This window comes from Sodiomyces alcalophilus (assembly GCF_042370955.1).
Source record: "Sodiomyces alcalophilus JCM 7366 unplaced genomic scaffold ACRALscaffold_3, whole genome shotgun sequence".
Classification (NCBI taxonomy): domain Eukaryota; kingdom Fungi; phylum Ascomycota; class Sordariomycetes; order Glomerellales; family Plectosphaerellaceae; genus Sodiomyces; species Sodiomyces alcalophilus.
This window is the reverse complement of record NW_027263534.1, coordinates 5,521,554-5,544,704: the sequence shown is the minus strand read 5'-3', so window position 1 is coordinate 5,544,704 and position 23,151 is coordinate 5,521,554. Positions and strand designations below refer to the sequence as shown.

Genomic DNA, 23,151 nt, shown 5'->3' with positions numbered 1-23,151 from the left:
TCTCGATAACCTCTTAGCGGCTATTAATGATTCCCAGCGTCTAATCCTAGTATACTATTTTACTAGCTGCTCGGCGGCCTTTTACTATAGTTATGCCTTTATTAATAGCGACGATAACCCCTTTATTAATAGCTTGAACGACGCTATTATACCTGCTTTTTATTCTATTATGGTTTATCCCTGCTAGCCTGCTCGTCGCCGCGCCCCCGCCGCCTTATGGGCTAGTAATAAGGTTAAGGCCTTTAGTAAAGCTGATTATACGCCGCCCAGCCTAGCCCACGCCTCCTTTAATAAGGAAGATATCCCTTATCGCCGTATTCGTATACCCTATCGCCGTGCGCCCGCCGCCGAATCGGCTACTAATAATAACGATACTAGTACCGTTACTAATAAGACCGAATTTTATAGTTTTAGTAACTAAATTCTTTCTTTTATACCCAGTATTCGCCGGTTATAATCGTCTAAAATAGCGTTAAACTTTATACTAATAGTTTAGGAATTTTTAGGACTAGTCAGGGCTTAACCATAATTATTTAGTAACTATAAGGAAAAGATTATTATAACCTATAATTAAGTTCCTATTTTTATATCTGCCTTTATAGTATAGTGGTGGTATACCTGGTATATAGCTAAGGTAACCGGGTCGGTTCGAATCCGGCTAGAGGCGCACGAAAAGAGGAACCCCTTTTCCTTTTTTACGCTACTCGGATCCTGTTCTAGGGGGCCCTTATCTGCCTTAGTATATACGATAAGGGTTAAACAGGGGGCCCGTTAGACCCACCTTCCGCCCGGCTTCGCTAGTCGGTAACAGGTGCCACGGGGGAGTTAGTCGCCTTACCGTGGAAAAACAAGAAGACGGTATCGCGCTGTCCCTAAGCGCGTGAGTAAAATACGCGGTGTCTCTTCCACGATACGGAAGCAGCCTCTTACGCTATTACGTAAGCGTTCTATATAGGTATATAGCCTACGTTAGCTCCACCTATAGCTATCTAAAGAGTAAGGGAAGCTTAGGAGCTTTAAACCCTAGGAAGCGTATATATAAGTCGCCTATAGTAGGCCTGCAGGGTTAGCCCTAGGGTATACAGGAGGCGTATAAAACCAACTAAGATAATCACGCGCGCGCCGTTAATCGAGCATATAGTCGGCTTTAAAGCCGCTACGGGCAAAACGCTATCGGCTTCCTAGTATAAAAGCCTACGAGTTTCGTATTAGTAGCGAGTCAGTAATAGGGCCCCCGCGGTACCCATATAAGGCAGTAATCCTAGAGGAGGAGAGTATAGGGGTTTATATCTAAGTTATATACTAGTTCCCTAAGTCGTATACTACGGTTTTCCCCCCTATAGGTATCTAAAAAGGACCGTGATATGCACTAACCGTATATATCTCTGGCCAGCCAGTACTATAGGACCTACGAGAGGATTTGAGTTAGGCAACCTTAGGGTATAGTAAATGATATATGAATAGGATCTCCTGTCTAAAGGAGAGGGCGGGGTTCCGGCTATATATATCTACGGGGGAACCTCGGGCTATCTAAGGCTAGGCGCTATACTAAGTATAGTGCTAGGACTGTGCTAGCACCGGTCTAGCGCTATACTGGTTTAGTACTAGTATAGGGCTAGCACTAATCCAGCGCTATACGGGTTTAATGCCCGTATAATGCTGGTACTAATCTAGAGCTATATAGTTTTAGGTCCTAGTATAGTGCCGGGTAATAGTGCGTAGTATATACCCCGGGAGAGATAAAGCCCTGCGTCCCGCGGGCTTCGCCGTCCCTTAAGGTCTACGACGTCTAACTTAGACTCGGCGTGGCCGATTATTATACTAGTAATAAGTGGTAGACGTGGTTATAATTCTTTATTTTTAGCCGGGGCTAAGCAAATAAAAAAGAAAACTATACTATAGAATAACGCTCTATAGCGCGTGTTTCTAACTCTATTAGGCTCCGTTTATAACGCTAGTAATTACGCCCGGCCGCCCGTCCCTCCGTTATATACTTACTAACCTAGGACCCGATACAGGCAAAAGAAAATAAAAATAACTAAAAGGAAAACCCGAAGGGGGGCGAGTCGTTCTCCTAGTTCTATCCTATTATAGGATCTCGATCTTAGGAGCCTCGGGCTCTAAGTTAGGCAGTCCCTATTCCTTTATAGACATCTCGAGGATCACTTCCGTATCCCCGGGCTAAGTGTTATCTTTATAGTATTTAAGGTCGCCGTTAAATAAGTCGTAAGATACTAGTAATCCCTTACGCTAGTTATTCTTATAGTGGTTATAGATAACCGCGGTGTAATAAATAGCATCTATAATCAGACTCGTCTAGATCGCCGTCTTCCTCTAACTTAGGTACCTAGATAAGGGTTTCTATACGCTATATTATAATCAGAAAGGGTATATCCGCCGCTTACTATACGTTGTTCTTAATAATATACTCTTTAATAAACCCTATTACGAATTTAGCCGTGGGTAATAGAGCGATAATAGTATACTAGCGCTAGGCTACGATAGCTAGCTTATAACCCTTATACTTAAAGTCTTATCTCGTGACTTAAGCGTTAGTGTCTTTAAGGCGGCCCGCGAAGGCCTTTATCGCCTAAATCTATATCTTATCCTCCTCACGAATAGTAAATAAGAGTCGCTTAGCCGCCGGGGCCGACCCTGCCTCCTTAAGCGGTCGTTTAGTACCCGTCGCGGCGCCCGGTATAGATAGTCCGGCAATTACCGGAGATAGCTATAAACTTATTTACGTTAGAATATCTATAACGGAGCGTATAGTGGGTATAGGCCGTTCTCTAAGCGCTTATAGGTGGCTCTTAATAGTTACGGCATGCTATTAGATATATTCGTAGTGTTCTTTAGTTACTACGATAAATAGCTCTAAATTAATTTCGCCGTCCCTAAGTTTATCCATGGTATCTACTAACATAAGGCTAATACTATTCGTCTTATTAATTTTATTAATTATCTCCGCGGATATACTACTACTACGGAACGCTAGGCTATTCCGGCTAGTAGGAGTATTAGTTACACGTATTAGCGAACCCGCTTCCGTTACCGTGAGTCTACTAGCTCGGCGAGCTAAACCGTATAGAAATTAGCTATTAGGGCCACGGGGGGTATTATAGCGTGCTATAATAAGGTATTCTTTAAATACCTGGCTATACTACGGCTAATAAGTAATAGTGCCGGCGTTATCTAGCAGAAATTATAGCTATAGGTATTCTAGCGCGATTTACTAGGTATACGCTACGGTTACGTATTTATTTATAATAGGCTTAGGAGTAAAGATAGTACGGTTAAGTCGTCTATTTTAAGGGTCGTTATACCCTTATTCCGTGGCTTACCGGCGGTAGCGTTTAACGATAGCGTCGTGGTCGGTAACCCACTACTTAAAGGCTAGGCCTGCCGTAATAAGATAGTATACTACCCCGTTCTTATCCCTAAACAGTATAATAGCTCTAAAGTAGCCTTTAAATATTAGGCCGGAGCCGTCCCGGCTATTCCTAAACCACTAAGCGAACTCCTCGCGGAGCTCTTAATCTTTCGATCTATAGACGTCCGTTAAATACGTAACTATATAGAATATTGCGTTTAGGGGTATAGGAGTGTGATAAGCGTGCGTAAGGAGTATCTAGGCAGTGTTAGGCTTATAATAGGAAATAGTGCTTAGTATAGCGGTGGACATAATAGGTGCTATAATAGATAGATAGTTATAAGGAAATAGGGCTATCTAGAAGGTAATAGGGATCACTATAAGGTAATAGTTAAGCGAGTTTATAATTAAGGTGATTATTATAATCGCTTAATTATAGGTAAAGAACGGAGGGAAATAATAAGGCTATAGGCGGCTAGGAGAAATCTTTTATTTTCGAGCTAGCCGTGCTGATTTACGTGTGCGTTAGGGCTATATAGCCGGTAGGGCTTCTATTCTTACTAGTTCGAGATTAGATAGTGTTATTCTTTCTATATTAGTCGTGCCTTTTAAAGGAGTATTCGTTATTAAGGGGGATAGTTCTTTAGCCCCGGCCTAGCTCCGCTATAAGGCTAATTAGGTCCCTTTAGTTCTTTAAAGCTCGCCGGGCTCTAGTCTTTTAACCTCTTTTATTCCCTTTAACGCTAAACAAAGCACTTCCAAAGCTCTTTAACGTTCCTCGAATTCCTCCACTAAATCCGGAGCTTCTATTACGTCTACTAGTATCTAGACGTTCTACTAGTCCGGCTAGTCCTTTTATCGAATCAGGTACTCGGTATATAGCTTACCCCTTCCCCTATAAGTAATCCGTTTAGCCAGGATAGCTTCGATCTTATAGTGCTTATATAGGTCCCGCTATTACTCTTAGTCCCTATCTTACACGTTAACGGGTCCTTTAGTCTCGGGTACCTCCGCGAACCTAACTATTTAGAGTTAAGTAATACTAATAACAGGGTATACGTTAAGAGTCTTAGGCAGATCTAATCGGTATACTAGCGGCGATACTTACTTAAGGACCTTAAAGGGGCCTATCCGTTAAGTACCGAGCTTAGGGCTAGCCTTACCTAGGAGTAAGTATCCGCGGCTAAGGCGGATATATACGCGGTCGCCGGGCTAGAACCGAATATTACGCTATTTCTTATTATATAGGCGCTTTATATATATCTAAGCTATTATAATAGTAAGTTTCGTATCCTCCTAGAATATCTTATATATTAACTTAGGGTTAACGTTACCGATTAGGTTAAGCGGGCTATTTATTATAGTGCCGTATAGTATCTTATTTAGTATATAGCTAAGCGTTTTATTAAAGGCGTTATTTAGGTTAAATTATAGAGGTATAATTACCCTTAGCTATAGGGCGTTTAGGTTATCCGCTAGGTATATACGTATTCTGATCTTAACGGTTTAGTTTTTCCTCTTAGAAATACCGTCGGTTTAGGGATACTATACCATTAAGAACTTTAGCTTAGTTCCGGCTACCTTCTATAGAGTTATCTAGAAGTCTAATAAGAACTTAGGGTCATAATCCGAGATAATAGCGCGGGGGATACCCTAGTTACCTATCTAAAGGGCTTAAAAGAGCATAGACGCCTAGTCCTCTACGGTATAGGTGCTATGGCTAGGGATAAGTAGGGAGGTATTTAAGAATTTATCCGTGACGGTTAGGAGGGTATCGAATAAAGGGAAGCCTTCGCGCTGCCACGGTATCCCTACGGAGGGTACTTCGGGTAGTCCGATAATAAAGTCTATAACGATAGTATAGAAAGGGATAAGGGGCGTTAGGATAGGCTATATCTCGTTAAGGGGAGCCTGCTAATCCGTTTAGTAGGTACGATATATTTTATATTAAGCGATATATAAGTCGACCTCCTTATAGAGTCGTGGGATTATAAAGCGCCTAACTAAATCGTGCTATATCCGTTTAGCTCCGAAATAGTGCCGGTTATTATAGGCGGCCTAAAGGAATTCCTTACGCAGGGAGAAGGGGATATAAAGGCGCCTTCTCCTATATAAATCCACCTAGTATAGGAGACTATTATCCACCTTAAAAAGAATCTTAATTAATAAGTTATAGTTAGTGGTTTAGGCGAGGATAGGTACCTACTTTGAGTTATTAGTATATCCTTTAATAATCCTTTATCGTATATCGTCCTTTATTTAGATTTCGCTAATATAGTGTATAGCCTAGTCTTCCTAAATCCGGTCTAATTCGCCTAGACCTTTAGCCGAGGGGCCGTCGGTAGTGGGTAGCTAAGATAAGGCGTCGGCTACTATATTTATCTTACCGGGGATATATCGATAATCTAACTAGAATTAGCTAAGAAACTCGGAGGAGAGGGTAAGCTTTATATTTAGCCTAGTCTTATCGGTACTAGACAGGACTATCGACTTTATAATACTAATAGTAACGGCGTAGTCTATAAGGACTATAGTCGGGTAATAATAAACGGACTAAATAATAATACGGGTCTTATAAACGGCCTATACTAGGCAGGTAACCTTAAGTTCTATAGGCTAGTACTTTTTTTTAGCGGCGTTAAGCCCCTTACTAATATAAAGCACTAGTCGAACGTCGGTCTTCTTAAAGGTTCTTTTAGTAAGCTATTCGGTCTTATAGACTAACTAAAAGAGTATAACGGAGAATCCGTGCTTTTTAAAGGCGTCTAGCTAGATAAAAAGGATCTAGGTAGGGATATAGTAGAATAGGTAAGTATCTAAGGTAAGGGCGCCGGTAATATTATAGAACGCGGCTAACTTTTTAGTAGTGGCCTCGAATATTATATATTTAGTATACGCCTTACGGGCCTATCCCTTATCTTTCCCGACCTAATAAGCCTTAGCGAGAAGGGTCGTTTTCTGTTACTAAAAAGGAGTAATTCGGTAGGAGAATTAGGGAATAAGATAAAGAAGCTACCCTATTATCCCGATCTAATATTCTAAGGCCTAAAGAGAAGTTAGAGGGCGAATCTTTTATAGAGCCTCGGTACGTTCTTTAGTATTCGATAGCCTAAGGGCATCGACCTTAAATCCTAGTAGTTAAACTAACGGATATCTAATAAAGGACTTATCGGGAGAGATACTAATCCTCTTTTTACTAAACAGGGAGAGTACCGTGTTTAAGTGCTTATTATAGTTATCCTTAGTATCCGATATAATAACGATATTATCGATAAAGGCGGAGACGAAGTCCTGGTACGGGTAAAAGAGCTAATCTATATAGCGTTAGATATACGTTAGCGAGTTACGGAAGCCTATTAGGGCGACCTTTAGTCGTTCCTATCCCCGTTAAGAAATAATAGTGAATCGCTTACGGTGCGGTTCGTATATAAGGAACTAGTATAAGAAAGCCCGGGCGTTAATAACGGAAATAAACTTCTTCCCTCGGAGTCGTTTAATAACCTTATCCTAGAGCGGTATCAGGTACGTATCTAGGATAGTAACCTTATTTAGGGTATAAAGGTCGACTACTATACGGCCTTTACGTTTACCTTTTACCTCTTACTATATAACGAAAACCGGAGCACTAAAGGGCGTTAATACTAACGTTTATTCTATACGGTCCTGGTCGTAAAGTCTATCCAGGGTTTAGTCTAGAAAGGCTCGGTCCTTGTAGCTAAGCGGATATAGCCTTTAGCTAATCCTTTAGGTATACTACCCGTCGATTAGGGGAACGCGTATATAGTCCTTTTTATTTATATCGATAACGCCTTAGTCCGTCTAAACCTTAGGATAGTTACTAATAATCCTGGTAAAGCGTTATATAAAGCGGGCTCCGTGATTATAAATAGTTATGCCTTCTAGAGTCGCTTTAGTCGGGGTATCTAGGCTCTTAGCGATTCCGAGCTTTCCGCTAATAGGTAAATACCCTTTAAAGATATCGCCTTATCCTTTTAGACTTAAGGACTTCTTAACGGCCTCTAGTCGTTTTATTAGAATATCGCGGGCTTTATCTTACTTTATATTAAAATATCCGTTAGTATAGAAAGGATCTATATACTCTAGCTTACTACCCCGGGAAATAAGTAGCGGCCGGTCGCTAGCGTTATAGATTAGGACGGATATCCCTTTATTAAGGATATAGTTTAGTAAACCCTCGATATCTGGCTAGAATTTTATAGAGTCTAAGGTTATATTCCGTTCCTTAAATAGGATAAATCCGTACTAATATAGCGGAATAGTGACCTTCTTAGCGGCTTTTAATCGGCGTCTAACTAGCGATCGTTTAGCGAAGATACCTGCTAGGATAATAAGACTTTCGCGGGACCTAATCTAGATAGTGTCCCGCGAGTTAAGGATATCGACCTTATTCGGATAGTTAAATTCCTGCCTAAGGAGTAGACCGGCTTTAAGCTTAGGAACCACCTAAGCCTTTACGTATAGCCGTCTAACTCGAGGCTAGCCGTCCACTATGCCTCGTACTAGTAGGGTAAACAAAGCCTATCTAATAATATCCGAGGTACCCACGCTATAAAGTATAGATCTCTTAGACGTATCGACTTCCGTGTCGGGGAGGTAAGGGAGGAGGTGCTAGCTTATAACGTATCGCGAGGCACCTAAGTTAATATAAACTTCGAAAGGAGCGTTATCTAGGGTTATACGGACTTAGACCCTTATATATATATATAACCGTATAGGCCGGCTACTAGGTCTATTACTTCCTATAGGGCGCCTTCGATTAGCGGGGAGTCCTAACCGCCTTATTCCTTTATTAGGAATAGGTAGGAATAGGACTTTTTATAGCGGAGGGCCTTATTATTAGATCTTATTAGCTATTTATACCTAGTATATTATCGTTATACTTAGTAAAGATTATAATACTTAGGTACGAATCCGGGTTTATTAGCGACCTAGTATAGTTAATTATTACCTTTATTAGTCTCGGCTTTATTATTTATAAGGTCCTCGGAACTATTAGACTCCTTTTCGAAATTATATAGGTCCTTTAGTTCCTTATTATTCTTATATCCTTTATCGGAGACCTTGTTATTAACGGCAGTATTTACTAGATACCTAGATTATTCCCGGCGAAAGTTCCGGTTTCCGCGCGCTAGTTAATCGGATATATTATTAGCTAAAAGCTATTAGCTATATTTATTTACGTAGCGGTTTAGCGTTCCTAGGGCTAGTAGGGCGCGGTTATTCTAGCGGAATTATCCTGGTCTTAGTAAGCGATGTTCCGGGAATAGTAAACGACGATCCGGCGCTAGGGCATATTATTCGGGCTACGGCGAGCGGCGTGGAGCTAGGCTACCGTATTAATCCGGGTACCAGGGAAAAGGCGTATATACGTAAGAGGATTAGTTTAGTATCGATATCCGTTTAATCCGTGGCAGGGTTTATCGGGTAATAAGTACCTTCTAGGCTCCGTTAATATAATTCCGGTACTATCCTGATATTATACTAGCCGGGCTATTTATAAAGTCGGTCGTTATAGTTTCCGGTCTAGGATAGGGAATAGTATTCGCTAGGTTAGCGTTTAAGCGATCCTATATAAGAGCTAAATACTTACCTCTAGGTTTATTAGCCGCCTTCGCTAATCGGATTACCTTATCTACGAAGACACGGATATCGCGGCGGGTAATTACGTTATCTAGGGTATATCGCTCGCGTCTTAGCTTATACTCGGCTTCCTTTTAGGGTAATCGGAATCTTTCCTATAAGGCGGTCTTCTATTCCGTAACGGTAGCTATTATAGTAAGGTACGAATATCGTCCCTTATAAAGGCTTATAAACTATACGGAATGCTCGCCTAATAGATAGCGGGCTAGTCCGCGGGGAAGGGACTCGCGGTGCTAGGCACTTAGGCCGGTATACTAGTCTATTATGTTAGTAAAGCGGAAGACGTCTATATAGATTAGTTTAGTTCCTTTAGTCTTAAGATCCTAGTCGGCGGCGAAGTATAAGGGAGGCTTAAAGTAGCCTAGATCGTTGGCCTTAAACCGGTGCGTCCGGTTATCGCGCTAGCTAAGGATAGCGAGTAAATCCGATTATCGTATATATAGGTATAGTTCCGGGTAGCTAGTACCCGGTACGTTCCTTAAGGGAGGACCTGCCCTGGGGGGATTATATCCGGGGGGACTATTACCCGGAGGGGCTTCCCGGTGCTATTAGCGTTCCGGATTCCTATTATTCCCGGATCCGATATCCTCCGTTTAGTTATAAGGGTAGTATATAATATCGGAGGGCGTGGGGCTTATATAATCGTTATAGTGGCTTATAGTATCTACTTAAAGACTTTCCTGGTCGGAGAATAGTATACGGTTATCGGGCGTTAGCGTATAATCGGGCGTTCCTTTAGAAGGTTTAGCGGGCTTTAAAGAAGGGCTTTCCGCTATATCTTCGGGGAAACTTCCGACCGGCTATTCGACTATACTTATAGCGGGGCGGATTAAAAGCGATTCCGATCCCTTAACCTTAATCTTTAGTTCTACCGGCAGAGAATCGTGGCCGGCCATAAAAGGGGCTAGCTCCTTTCCCTTTACTATACTACTACGGGGTATAACTATAGACTTATAAATGTCGATATATTCGGGTTCCTTTTTTAGCTAATTATAGAATACCTTTACGAAAAAGTTATAATAGGTAACCTACTTAGTAGGATAGGTTAGCTAAGGAGGTAGGGTAGCTTTAAAGACTCTTCCTCTAGAGGTTATAGTATAGCTAGCTCTATTAGTGCTAGGGAGGTTCCCTGCTTACTCGGCTATAAAAAGGAGTAGCCGATATTCGGGCGTAAGAACCTTTTCGGCTATATCTAGATAGGCGTTCGCTATTACGGCGAGGGGATATCCGCCTTTTAGATCCCGTAGCCTAGGGGGAGAGTCTAGGAGAACGGGGTAAGGAGTATCGGTTATTATTAAGCGGGTTCTATAATAATGCTATTTAGTGTTTAATAGGTTATTTTAGATACGGGCCTATTAGATAACTAGTACTCGTGGACTCTTATACTTATCGCTTACTCGCCTAGTCCTAATAAAGGGGAGGCGCTTTACTTAGTAGACTATAGTTAACCGGTACCGCTTTAGCTACGTGTCCGCTTAGGGCGCTATATACAGCTATTTAACTAAATAGGGGTTTAGTACGCAGACCTCTACGCTTTAGGCTTAAGGGCTAGTAAATATAGTAAGGGGCGCGTGGGTAAGCAGTTCCTTATCGGCACTATTAGGCTATAGCTCGATAGTCGCTACTCGTCGCCTAGTCCTATTTAAGAGGAGGCACTTTATTAACGACGGATAGTTACTTACCCTAGGATCGTATAACTAGAATAGTCTCTATAGTCGTTTAATAGGATCGGTACGCGAACCTTACTAAGATCGAATAATCTTATTTTAGTTACTATTATTTAATATATACTAACCGTATATATCTCTGGCTAGCTAGTATTATAGGACCTACGAGAGGATTTAAGTTAGGTAACCTTAGGGTATAGTAAATAATATATAAATACGATCTCCTATCTAAAGGAGAGGGCGAGGTTCCGGCTATATATATCTACGGGGGAACCTCGGGCTATCTAGGGCTAGGCGCTATACTAAGTATAGTACTAGGACGGTGCTAGCACCGGTCTAGCGCTATACTGGTTTAGTGCTAGTATAGGGCTAGCAGTAATCCAGCGCTATACGGGTTTAGTGCCCGTATAGTGCTAGTACTAATCTAGAGCCATATAGTTTTAGGTCCTGGTATAGTGCTGGGTGGTAGTGCGTAGCAGACCGTATAGTTAGAATTCTGACTCCTAGCTACTTAGGTAGGATAAAGATAGCGGAGTAAGAGATAATAAATAAATAAATAAATATTTTTATATCCAATAACCCTTCGGCGCCTTATACTATCTTATAATCGTCCTACTTTTTATATATATATTATTTATTATTTTAGTACCTTTTCCGGATCCCTAGAGCGTTTTATAGGTGGTCCTCTGGTTCTTAGGTATTATATTCTATCGGCTAACCTACTTACTTTATAAGATGGAACATTTTCCCTTATTCTTCTTGATAATTAACGATATCTTTTACCTTTTATTTATCTTACTCCTCCTTTAGGAGCGGGAGATCCTTCGCCGACGGCTTTATAGTCACTTAGTCTTTCTACGATGCTAATAAGGATACCGGGAATATATTATATATCCTCGTATACTATATAGAATAGCGAACCCTATACGCCTACTCGCCGATCCTCTTAGTTACCTATACCCGAATATATCGCGGTGCTAGCTTTAACCCTTAGCGGAATCGGAAGTTTTTCGTGGATAATCTAACGATATCGGTTACCTTATATTATTACGCTTAGTAGCGCTTATTATAGTGCCGAGCCTAGTGCTCCGTAGTATATGCCTAATAGTCGCGGACCTTCTACTAAACCTCCGCTAGGTTCTTAATATATTCTTAAACGCCCTATAGCCGGGTATTATCCCTAGGTCGAATATACTCTACTATATATAGATAGGACCCGTATAACGCTTTATGTAGTAAGATACTAAATAAGGAATACTCACTATTATTATAGGCGAACCCTGCTTCTAATAACTAAATAGGCTATTGTATCGTTATATTACGGGTAAGTATTTATAGGTACTTAATTAGGAACTAATACGTTTATTCTGTCTAACTATCCGTTTATAGGTAGTATATACTAAATAGTCGCTAAGCGTTTGCCCGCTTACCGTAGAACTCTATCTAAAACTAACTAGTAAATGGCTTATCCCGGTCTATTACTATACCCTTTAGGCTACTGAATCGGCACCTAATGTCCTTATATCATAGCGCCGTAAGATAGGGTATTATTAGGTCCTTCCGTGTAGGGGTAAATAGAGCGTACTTTATATATCGGTTAATGATTAGTAGGATAGGGTTATATATTTACCCGTCGGCCCCATTTATAGGCGGTAGACCTATAAAGAAATCTATACTAATCTCTTAGAACGCATATATAGGTAACGGCAGCGTCTATAGCTGACTAGACGGCTTATATCACGGCATCTATACCCCTTAACACGCCGAATATATAGCGATATAATCGCGAATATCTGCCGCTAAGCCCACCTAGTAGAACGTTCTTAAAATCAGCTTAAGCGTCTTATTCACTCCTATATAGCTAGCCCTAGGGTTACCGTGGTGCTATTATAGGACCTCCACCCTTCGGGCATTCTATATAGGCAGTAATAACCATCCCTTAAATAGTAATATATCCTTTTCTCCGAGACAGCACCCAGCTCTTTTTCTAGTCCCTCGGTGAATATTCTTAATTAAAGATATATAATCCGGGTTCATAGTCTATAGTATAAGCGGCTAGTTATAGGTTAATCGCACTAAGTAAGGCCGAATAATTATATTAGCTAGAATTAGGGAAAGGAAAGGAAAAGGTTTATGTAGAGGTGCAGAATTCACTAGGTTTATACGAATCCGCGGTAAGGGCAGCGCTAGGTCTAAGCGTCGGGTCTACGTGCTAATTAGCGGTTCCGGCCTTATACCGGAACTATACTTTCGAGGGGTTAACCCGTGATATTACCCCCCTCCTCCCCCCCCCCCGGGGCCATAATAACTAAGGACCGGGTCCGTTTTGCTTAGACGCGTCGCGAGGGAGGCGCGTATCCTCCCTTATATTAGGCCTATTTAAGTCGCGTGGTATTCGCGGCGACTTTACTCCTAAGTCGCTAGCGTTCCGTATCACGCCGAGCGCCTACTCTTTATATTTAAACGCCTAGTTACTCCTTCTTCTTTATTTATAAACTATTATAATAAATAGCTTTATAGGCTTTTATTATATTCACTAGTTCGATATCGTAGTATAAGCGTAGCTTCGCCCGGTTTTTCGTTTATAGTTAATTCTTCTTCTTATAAGCCTATAACGTTATTTTAGTGGTAAGCTTTATTATTAGTTCTATATCAGGAGCTATATAGTCCCTTACTAACTAGCGATATAGCCCCTTTATCCTCGTAGCTTTTTATTAGTTTAATAAACCTTATCTTCTTCACTATTTAATTAACTATTATAAGTCTTTTAATAAGTACTCGCGCCAATCCGGTTAGGTTATAGCTAATAGAGTATATATAGATATCCGCACCCCGCCGTAACGCCCGCCACGCCTATAAGGGCACCGCTAAGGAGACTCCCGCCGCTAATAATATCGCCGCCTCCGCCCCCCCCCTTCCTCCCCGTTAAGGAAATAGCCGATAAGGCTATTACTAAAATAGTAAGCACCGGTAAGCCCCCCAGTAAAGAAGAGGTATATAACTAGAGTCTATACTTCGCCGCGAGGGCCCTACTAATACTCTGGTAGCCGGTCACGCCTAATAACCGATAGCGCGGACTTAGCCACCCCCCGGTTATTACTATATCGACTTTTACCGCCCCTACGCTAATCGTATTACGGGTATTAAAATAAAGTTTAACTAAACGTGTTATAACTAGTCCGGGCCCGGTATAGCATATAAGAAGCCTAAGTGCTATAAATACACCGTAGGATCTTATATGTACCGCCTGGTAAGTTCTTTATAATCCGAGAGCTAAGTAATCGCGACTACCCTCTTTAGCTTCCTCCTAGTGCCTCTAAATTTATCTATCCTATAGCTACCGCGGGTTATACTATACGTGATAATCCGGAGAACGATAATATAACTAATCCTAAGCTTTCTTTTTAGGTCGCCGCTAACTCTAGCCTAGCTCCGCGAGGCCTTTAAGTTAGCTCGCGGCGATTACTATATCTTATTATCCAAGGAGCTCCCCGCTACCGCCACTATTGCTACTAACGCCGCCTCCGCCTCCGCCCCTATTAATAATAATAAGCGTCTTTACTACGAGGTAGAGGCCCTTTACTAGGAGATTTAAGACTAAGGCGCCGTGATAACGCGCCTCCTAAAGGGTATTCTCGCCGCCTTTAGGGGGGTAATAATTCTATTACCGGTAATAGTAATAATAATAATAAGGGTGGCTCGAGTAATAATACCGCCGACTAAAATCCTTTACGGAGGTACTATCCGCCTTTTTAGGAACCGGTAGGGGGGCCGGTAGATTCCCCCCTTTAATTAACTTACGACTAGAGGTTATCCTCCCTTTATATCCGGGTCTCCTTATCATCGCGTATTCCTCCTAGTATAGTCTTATAAAGGCCCGTTATACTTATCGGCGGGGCCGTATTCTGCTTCGAAAACATCTAACGCCGTAGTATCGTTCACGGCGTCTAATAGTTCCTAAGTGAGTTCTATACATCCCGCCTAACGCACTAATACCTTGTATTATACGCCGCGACCCCGCCGCTTATTCCGTGCGTATAAGATACGTTCTACCTCCTACTCTTTATTACCGTGGAGGGCGTCCTGAATTAGTTCGGGCTAAGGGTCGGTTACGACTTATCTAGGGAGGGGGTCGCGGCTAGCTCACTTTACGATATTAATATAAAAGCGAGGATATATTCCTAAGGGTATATCTAACTTAACGATATAGGAGTTAATTACTTTTATTACTCTATACGTTTAGTATAGCTAGCTTAGCTTCTTCAAGGGCCTAGGGGTAGAGTAGTTACATATAAAGAGCTAGGCGAGGTCTCCTACTTCGAGGCGCTCCGCTAGGAGTCGCCGTTTATTCGCGGTTTCCTTATCCTATAGTTACTTTAAGGCTATAGCTACCTATATAAACTCTATAGCTCCTTATAGGCGACTTAGGAGGTTATAAGCGGCGGCTTCCTTTAGGTATATAGGCGATGGGTTATAGATTTAGATAGGGTCGATATAGAACCCCTGTCCTAAGAAGAAAGGGCTTAGCTAGGTTATTAAGCTTTTCCTATTATTAAGCGATAACTACGCTACGGGTAATAGGCGACCCTAGTCGTCCTAGGAATAGTATATAAAGGTATAAAAGTAGGCCTAGATATCTTAGTTTAGTTTCTCGGGCCCTTTATTAGTTTAAGAGTAGTAAGGTATACTAAGTTACTACCTAATCCTTATAAGTTTATAAAAGTATCGCTAAAACCTCCTAGTTTAGTTTAAGCCTTAGTTATTAACGATTAAAAGGGGTATACCGTGAAACCTAAAATAATAGTTTAAGAGGTATTCCACGTAGGCCTCCGCTTTTACTATTTATATCGCTTTTAATATTACTAACTTTATTAGCCTATCGGTGATTACTTATAGGTACCTCGCCTTATCCTCGCCGTTAAGTAATAGGTCCGTTATAGAGTCTATCGCGAGGTAGCTACGGATTTACTCTAGTATATAGAGTGGTTTAAATAATCCGCGCTTTATATTCCGTTATTAATTACTCCCGTTATATAGATTATAGTTATAATTAAACTTCCGTATATCCTTATTTATACCAGGCTAGAAGAACTATCACGCTATTATAACGATTATATTCTCCCTGCCCGGGTAGCCGCCGATAATAGAGTTATAGATCGCTTATACTAAGCGTTCTCTTAGCGGCGAGTCCTCTCCGGAGCTTAGAACCTAGAGACGATCCTAGAAGGTTATATATCCCGCGGGGTTAAGAGAATATTCCGCGATCTATAATCGTAGTCTAAGGGATAGGTTAAAGCTATAAGCTCTTATAGTAATCGCGGCGAGGACCCCTTAATACTAGGGGTTAGTCGTTATGGTTTCGTCCTAAAGTCGTTAAAGGTCTTTATTTACTTCGAATACGCGCTTAATGGATATCCTCCGTATCGTCGGCTTAGGGATCGTTTTCGAGATTATAGAGTTAGGCATTAGTTCTATTACCCGCCCTTATTCCCGGTTATCTAAACTATCCTTCGGGGCGTCCTGCTTATAATAGGAGAGTATATCCGCTATAAAGTTATTAGTACCTTACCGGTACTTTAGTATAAAGTTAAGCTAGGCTAGTTCGCTGGCCTAACGGCTTTAGCTTTTAGTAAGGGACCGCTTAGTTATAAAGTACTTAAAAGCCTTATAGTCCGATAGTATTATAAATTACTTATAGTTAATTAGGTCTACCTTCTAAGCGAGTATATAGCTTATAATTACTAATATCTCCTTATTATAAATGGGGTAGTTATACTCTATTAAGGTAAGCTTATATAAGTAATATACGATTATATAGCGACGTCCTAGCTTATCTACCTAGGATATAATATTACCTAATATATAGCCCGAGTAATCTATTTCTAATATAGTCTTACGGTCTAGGTCTTATAACTATAGGCCGGGTTTTATCCAGAAAAGTCGTTTTAGCTCCTTAAAGATCGCGTTCCTTTCGGCCCCCTACTTAAAGAGTCGGTCCTTTTTTATTAATACTAAGAGGGGGGCCGTGATACCTATGAAGTCGTAAATAAATATCCGGTAATAGTTCGCGAATCCTGAAAAGCTTTATACTCCCTGTACGGAGGTAGGAGCCTCCTAGTCGCGGATAGCTTTTAACTTCTCGGGGTTATAAAACACTCCCTTATCTATTAACGATAAAGCCTGGATATTTTACTATTATTATACTAAACTCGTACTTTGCCGGGTTTAGGTTTAGGCCGGTATTTATAAGCCTATATAGCACTAATCAGACCTTTGCCTTATAGTCCTTATAAGAGCCGCTTAAGTAAATTAGGATATTATTAATATAGGCTATAATAAAGTCGTTAAGGCACTTCTATAAGGTATAGTTAATATAGTATTAGAAGGTAGCAGGTACGCCGCTTAGTCCGAAGGGATATACTAGCTACTGAAAAAGACCGAAGCGCGTTCTAAAGGCAGTTTTACTCTTATACCCGGGGGCTATACGGATCTTATAGAAGGCGGCGACTACGTTAAGCTTTAAAAACCACTTAGCACTAGCTAGGTTATATAGGGTCTTAGTAATTAAAGGGAGGGGGTAACGATCCAGCTAGATAATTGCGTTTAAAGCTTTATAGTTAGTATAAAAGCGTAGCCCGCCCCCTAGCTTCTTTATAAATAAGACCGGCGCGGTAGCCGCTAAGCTACTAGCTTATATAAATCGCTTATCTATTAGGTTATTAAGCGTTTTTAGGAGTATTAGTAACTCTTCCCTTAATATACCGTAAAGGGGCCCCTATAATAAGGTCGGCTTGAGTTTATCGGGACCTCGCTTTAGGGTAATTTCGTAATTAACGCCTAGTCGGTAAAAGGATAAGTCGTTAGCCTTATTAGGCGTAAAAGGGTCGCGGAACTCTTATAGTGTATTCGTAGGGATGTAATCCCGAGGGTCTATTAGTTCTTTCTTATAAAGGGCCTTATTAATATCCCGTATACTAACGGCACGGATTAAGGTATTAAACTTATCTCTTTCCTTTCCCTTTAACCCCGTTCTTATTTATAGTATCGTGGCTATAAACACTAATTCTAAGACTAGCTTTACCTCGCGGATAGCTTATATATCGGCTAGTTCTTCCTCGCCTACTAGTTATAGGTTAAGATTAGCGACTTAGTGGTATAACCTATGATTCTTTATATAATATATAATATTATTATATTTTAGCCACGGCTTCCCTAGGAATATATCCTAATCTAGTCCTTCTACTATATAGGCAAAGACTCGTTATATATACCCGCTAATCTTAATCTTAAACGCGGCGATCCTGGCGCTAATAGCCGGCTTAGACGTATCCGAGAATCCTTTTAGTAGTCGTTTTCTTTTATCGACTAATAGTAACTAAAGTCTTTAGGTAAAGCGTTTATTTATAGTAGTATAGTAGTTATAAACCGTATCGATAAGAGTATATATATATCTTTTATATACTCGCGTTAATATTAGGGCTAAGTCGCTGCTAGCTAGGTAGTTAAATACCTCCTACTCCTGCTATAGGGCGGCTATTAGCTTTAACGCCTATTTTTATATTAGAGCTATTCTTTTTCCGACTCCTTATCGTCTAAGCTATCTAAGCTTATAGCGATATTATTATCCCCGGCCTAAACCTTCGCTATATAGGCGCCCTTAGCCTTTAAGCCCTTATCCCGAGACTTATAGTTTATACGGATATATCCCTTCTTCCTATACCCCTAGTATGCTTAGTTATAGCGAGGTCTACTTATAATCGTGTTTAGTCGGACCTAATTAATCCCGCGTATTATAATATCTTTATCGGTATCGGTCTTTTAGTTCCGGGTTTAATTAGGTATATAAGTATTCCGGCTAGTTAGGCGTAGGCCTTCTAGCTTCTAGGCGATACTTTAGACCTCGGTAACCTAGCTTAGGTAATTATACGGTAACTTTACGGTAACTAGGGCGCTATATAGCTTCTAGCTTAGGGCTCCCTTAAGGAAGGTAATCCTCGCTAAGTCTACCTACTCGCTACTACCTGCTTAGGCGATCTATTTCTTGAATTTCAGTAGGAACTACGCGAAGGTTTATTCCTCGCGCTATCTAAGGGAATATAGCGCGAAGGCCGCGCAAGGCTATTTATTCTAGTCCTTATATATACGGTCTAGATAGGTAAGGAATGACTCTAGGTCACGGGTACCTCCTAGCCCCCTAATAGCGTAAAAGCCTAATACTATTTACGAGGCAATCCCCTCTAAGTATACGTTAATATAGTATTATATTTCGGCTTAGTTATTAAATAAGTGTTTATCTCGTAGGAGCTTATTACGTATCTATTATAACCAGGTAGTATACTCTATTCGTCTTTTACTAAACTTCGCGGGGTATAGTAAAGGCTTATTATATAGCGGATATAGTTCGCGAGGTTGCTATACGACTATAATCCAGGGGGGAATAAAGGTTACTAGGGTCGGAGGACCTACCACTAACTCTATAGGTGTATTTAAAGGGGCTCCCTCCGAGAGAGGCGCGAGGTTAGGGGTAGGTTACTAGGGGGCCTAGGCGTTTACGAGACCGTTTATAAGTCGTTAAAGTAGCTCTTATTATTAAGCTATCTATTCCTATAAGGGACTAAACGTCGTATTAATAGCTTTGGTAATCCTTCTATCCGTCTACTTCGCTAGCTTAGCGGGGTTTATAGGACCGCTACCGCCTAATAGCGCGTTCGTATCTAAGTTTACACTAATATAACGCGTAGGGTTCGCTGAATTCTGGCTATATAAGCGGCTAGTTATAGGTTAATCGCACTGAGTAAGGCCGAATTATTATATTATCTAGAATTAAGGAAAGGAAAGGAAAAGGTCTATAGAGAGGTGCAGGACTTACTAGGTTTATACGAATCCCCCTTATGGGCAGCGCGAGGTCTAAGCGTCGGGTCTACGTGCTAATTAGCTATTCCGGCCTTATACCGGAACTATACTTTCGAGGGATTAACCTGTGATATATAGCCCTCTAACTAGATCTTTTAGTTCCTCGCTAATAGTATACTAACCTACCGTTTCGTTCCTAGCTAGCTCTTAGGCTATAGAATATAGGATATACTAATCCGGTATTATAGTAACCCTAGCCTTAGCCTGGAGTATGGGCGGTATCCTCTTAGCAACCCTTTACTAGGTAGTCGCCCCATACCCCAGGTCTTATATTTAGGAGCGGGTAATAATAGGGATAATAACACGCTAGGTGCTTTAGTATGATATAGGGGTCGTAGCCCTCCCGTCCTTATCTCTTAAGCTAGGCAGGGCCCCCTCCTATAGAGTCTATACCCGTTTATATTAACTAGGCCTATATTCGGGTAGCGTTACCCGAGCGGCTTAAATATATACGATCTTTACCGCGCTACTTATTAGGGTAAGATATTTTAATAAATTAAGCTACGAGTAGTAGGCTATACGCGCAGAAGAGAGGAAAATCAAGCAAATGGCTGTTGAAGTCGTAGATCCGGAGGATTACTGCTTGTGGCGCGAGCTTAAAGCTACGTATAATAGTATTGATATTGTGTGTGTGTATAAAGAGCTGACTTCTGGGATTTCTTCCTGTATCCGGGGCTGGCAAAGGACCCTGGAAGATTGGGTGGCCACTGTTACGTTAACAGCCTACGCGACGGTTATCACGCTAGGTTATTAGCTTGAGTAATAACCAAGATAACGTATATATCATAAGCTAAGTATATATACACGTATAATACGTATAGTATTATAGTATAAGGTAACCTGGTTATAAAGTAGACTTCTAGTTATATAGCTATAACCATATACTGTTTGTTTAAACTTAGATATTATACTTATTATTATTATGATTATTACCTGTTATGAGTATAATATTAATAGACCCGACTCCCTAAATACGGTATAAATAAGGTAGTAATACTGCTTATTAAGGCTACTATACTAAAAGGCGTAGAAAGCCTTATATAGAATAGCCTCCTTTTTAAAGGAGGTAGCTTCCTATATAAGCCCTATAACCGGGATATAAGTCCTTTACGGTGCTATACCTACCTATAGTTCGGGTATAAGGCCACTTAGTGCCTAGAGGCAGAGAAGCGGTGCCGCTATTGCGCTAAACCTAAGTCTACGTATTAGAATAGTTTTAAAAACTGTTTAGCGGCGGCCCCGAAGGCTACCTAGAGGTACGCCGCTTATAATAGGAACTACGAAGCTTTTAATAACGCCTACTAAGTTAGGAAATAGGAAGCCACGAGAGCCCGCGAAGTATATAAGTACCGGGTAAAAGAGTTTAATATCTGAAGATATGCCGAAGCGGCGTATTAATAACCCCGCCTCCGCTATCCCTTACCCTCTCCCTCTCTTACCCTATTATAGGCCGCCCCTATCCGCTATAGTCCTAGCCGCCTGCCGAAGAGACCCCGCGAATACCCCCTAGCCTCTAAACCCCTAGAGGCTTTCCTTATCCCCCGCGGGACCGACCTGACTCCTATACAAGACACCTAGGAGGCCGCTTTAGCCGGATCGACCTTAAGCCCCTCCCTCTCTAAATAATAAAACTCTGTATTATAACCTAGAATATAGGAGCTAAATAGGCCTAAGCAGAGCTCCCGCTATAGGCCCGTCCCGAGTATAATATAATAGCTATCTAAGAGCCAGGTCTTAACCCCCTTATAAAGGGGCTAAAAGCCCTAAGTAAGGCCATATACCTCCTAAATTAAGGAGGTAGTAGAGCTCTACTCTATATCTATAAATAACACCCCCCTAGTATATAGACATAGCAGGCCTACCGGGACTTCTATACAGTTATTTTCGGCGTTGGTAACTAAGCCGTTACTATCTAATTAATCTACTCCGAGAATTATTAATTAGCCTTTACCCTATAGCTTACCTCTCTAACCATAGACCTTATAAGGGCCCTCCCTAGGGCCGCTATATCTTCCTCGGGGACTTTAATCTGTATTATCCCCTTTAAGCTAGCTATCTTAGATTCTATCCTAGGTCTAATACCCTCCTAAAGCTAACTACCCGCTAAAACCTCGACCTTATTATCCCCCACGAATAACTACCTAATATAGGCTAGGTGAACGACTAAGTATTATCGACCTTATCTAGGCGTCCTAGGGGCTCCGCCACGGCTATAATAGTGTAGATAATAAGGTTATTAGATTAAGCCACCTCTCTTAAACCGCGACTATTTACCTTAAAATAAACCGCCCTATAAATATAGCCCCGCTATAGCCCCCTAACCGCCTATACTAGGTCTAAAAGGAATTCGTACCCTCCCTTACCTAATAGGTAGCCCCCGGGATCCTTATATAACCAGGCCCCCTAATAACGCCCTTTATTATCGATACGGCCCTCGACTAGTTCACCTAGGACGTTACTATTATTATCAACTAGATAGCCCCGCGACGCAGAACCGGCCCCCCTAGTCGCCTACCCTGCCCGTAATAGACTAATAAGCTAACGTCCTTAACCTAAGAAGCGTATATATTATATAGGCGATATATAATAAGGAAATTATAAAATAAGTAGGAAGAGTATAGGAAAGCCGAACTCCGCCGCGATAAAGGTATAGCGGTAAGGAAAAGGTAGTATTAGCGTTACCTCCTTTACTCGACCTAAGTAAATAATGGGCTCTTCTAAAGGCTCTAAAGATAGGCCTGAACTAAAGGATATTAACTACCTGGGCCCCTTACTATACCACCGCTACGCCGCGACTAAGGCGACCCAGTAACCTCTTATAATAAGAAAGCAGATATCCTATACGCTAAGTTCCCCCCTCGCCCCCCCTCCCCCCCCCCCCGGGAGACTTAGATCCTAGGCCCTTAGGGTAAGAGTACCCCTTTAGGTAGGATATAGACCAAAACGTTATTTTAGCGGATATCTAAAGCTGCCTTTACCGGACTAAGCTATAGGCCGCTCCCGGCTTAGACGGCTTTTTAGTAGGTCTCCTAAAGGCCTACGGCCTAGCCCTGTATTAAATCCTAGCTATAATTCTATCGGCCTGCCTATCCTTAAGTTACTTCCCGCGCTATTACCGTACCGCCACCGTTATAATTATCTAAAAGGAGGGCCGCCCGTAAAGCGACTACGAGATAGCTAAAGGCTAAAGGCCGATCTCCCTTCTGAATATAATCGGAAAACTACTTAAAGGTATTATAACAGACCGTTTCGTGGCTATAGGGGAAGAATACCGACTACTCCTTAGCGGGTAAATAGGAACTAGACCTAGGCCTAGTATAAAGATAGCTATATAGCGCGCGATAAAGGCTATTAGGGCCGCCTAGGCCCTAGGCGGCGCCCCCGCGATACTTTAGCTAAATATACACGGGGCTTTAATACCGTCCCCTATACTAGACTCCTCGAGTCCCTTAAGCGTAAGGGATTCCTAGACTAGGCCGTTTAGTTAACCGGTAGCTTTCTCTAAGACCGGATAGTCTACCTTCTTTTTGATAGCTAGGC

The 23,151-nt window shown here is 41.5% G+C and overlaps 1 protein-coding gene and 1 non-coding gene across 2 annotated transcripts; one reads left to right on the top strand and one right to left on the bottom strand.

Moving 5' to 3' along the window:
• Positions 1 to 592: 592 nt before the first annotated feature.
• ACRALDRAFT_t122 lies at positions 593 to 667 on the top strand. The gene has a single exon. It is a non-coding gene; the product is annotated as a tRNA-OTHER (tRNA).
• A 9,413-nt stretch (positions 668 to 10,080) lies between these two features.
• Positions 10,081 to 11,442, bottom strand: ACRALDRAFT_1069789 (uncharacterized protein; the record flags this gene model as incomplete). Its single annotated transcript, XM_071017701.1, has 8 exons — positions 10,081 to 10,114; positions 10,169 to 10,336; positions 10,714 to 10,776; positions 10,827 to 10,860; positions 10,965 to 10,995; positions 11,296 to 11,310; positions 11,348 to 11,360; positions 11,426 to 11,442. 8 exons carry the CDS (start codon positions 11,440 to 11,442, stop codon positions 10,081 to 10,083), a joined length of 375 nt encoding a protein of 124 aa, XP_070876201.1.
• Between the last annotated feature and the right edge of the window lie 11,709 nt (positions 11,443 to 23,151).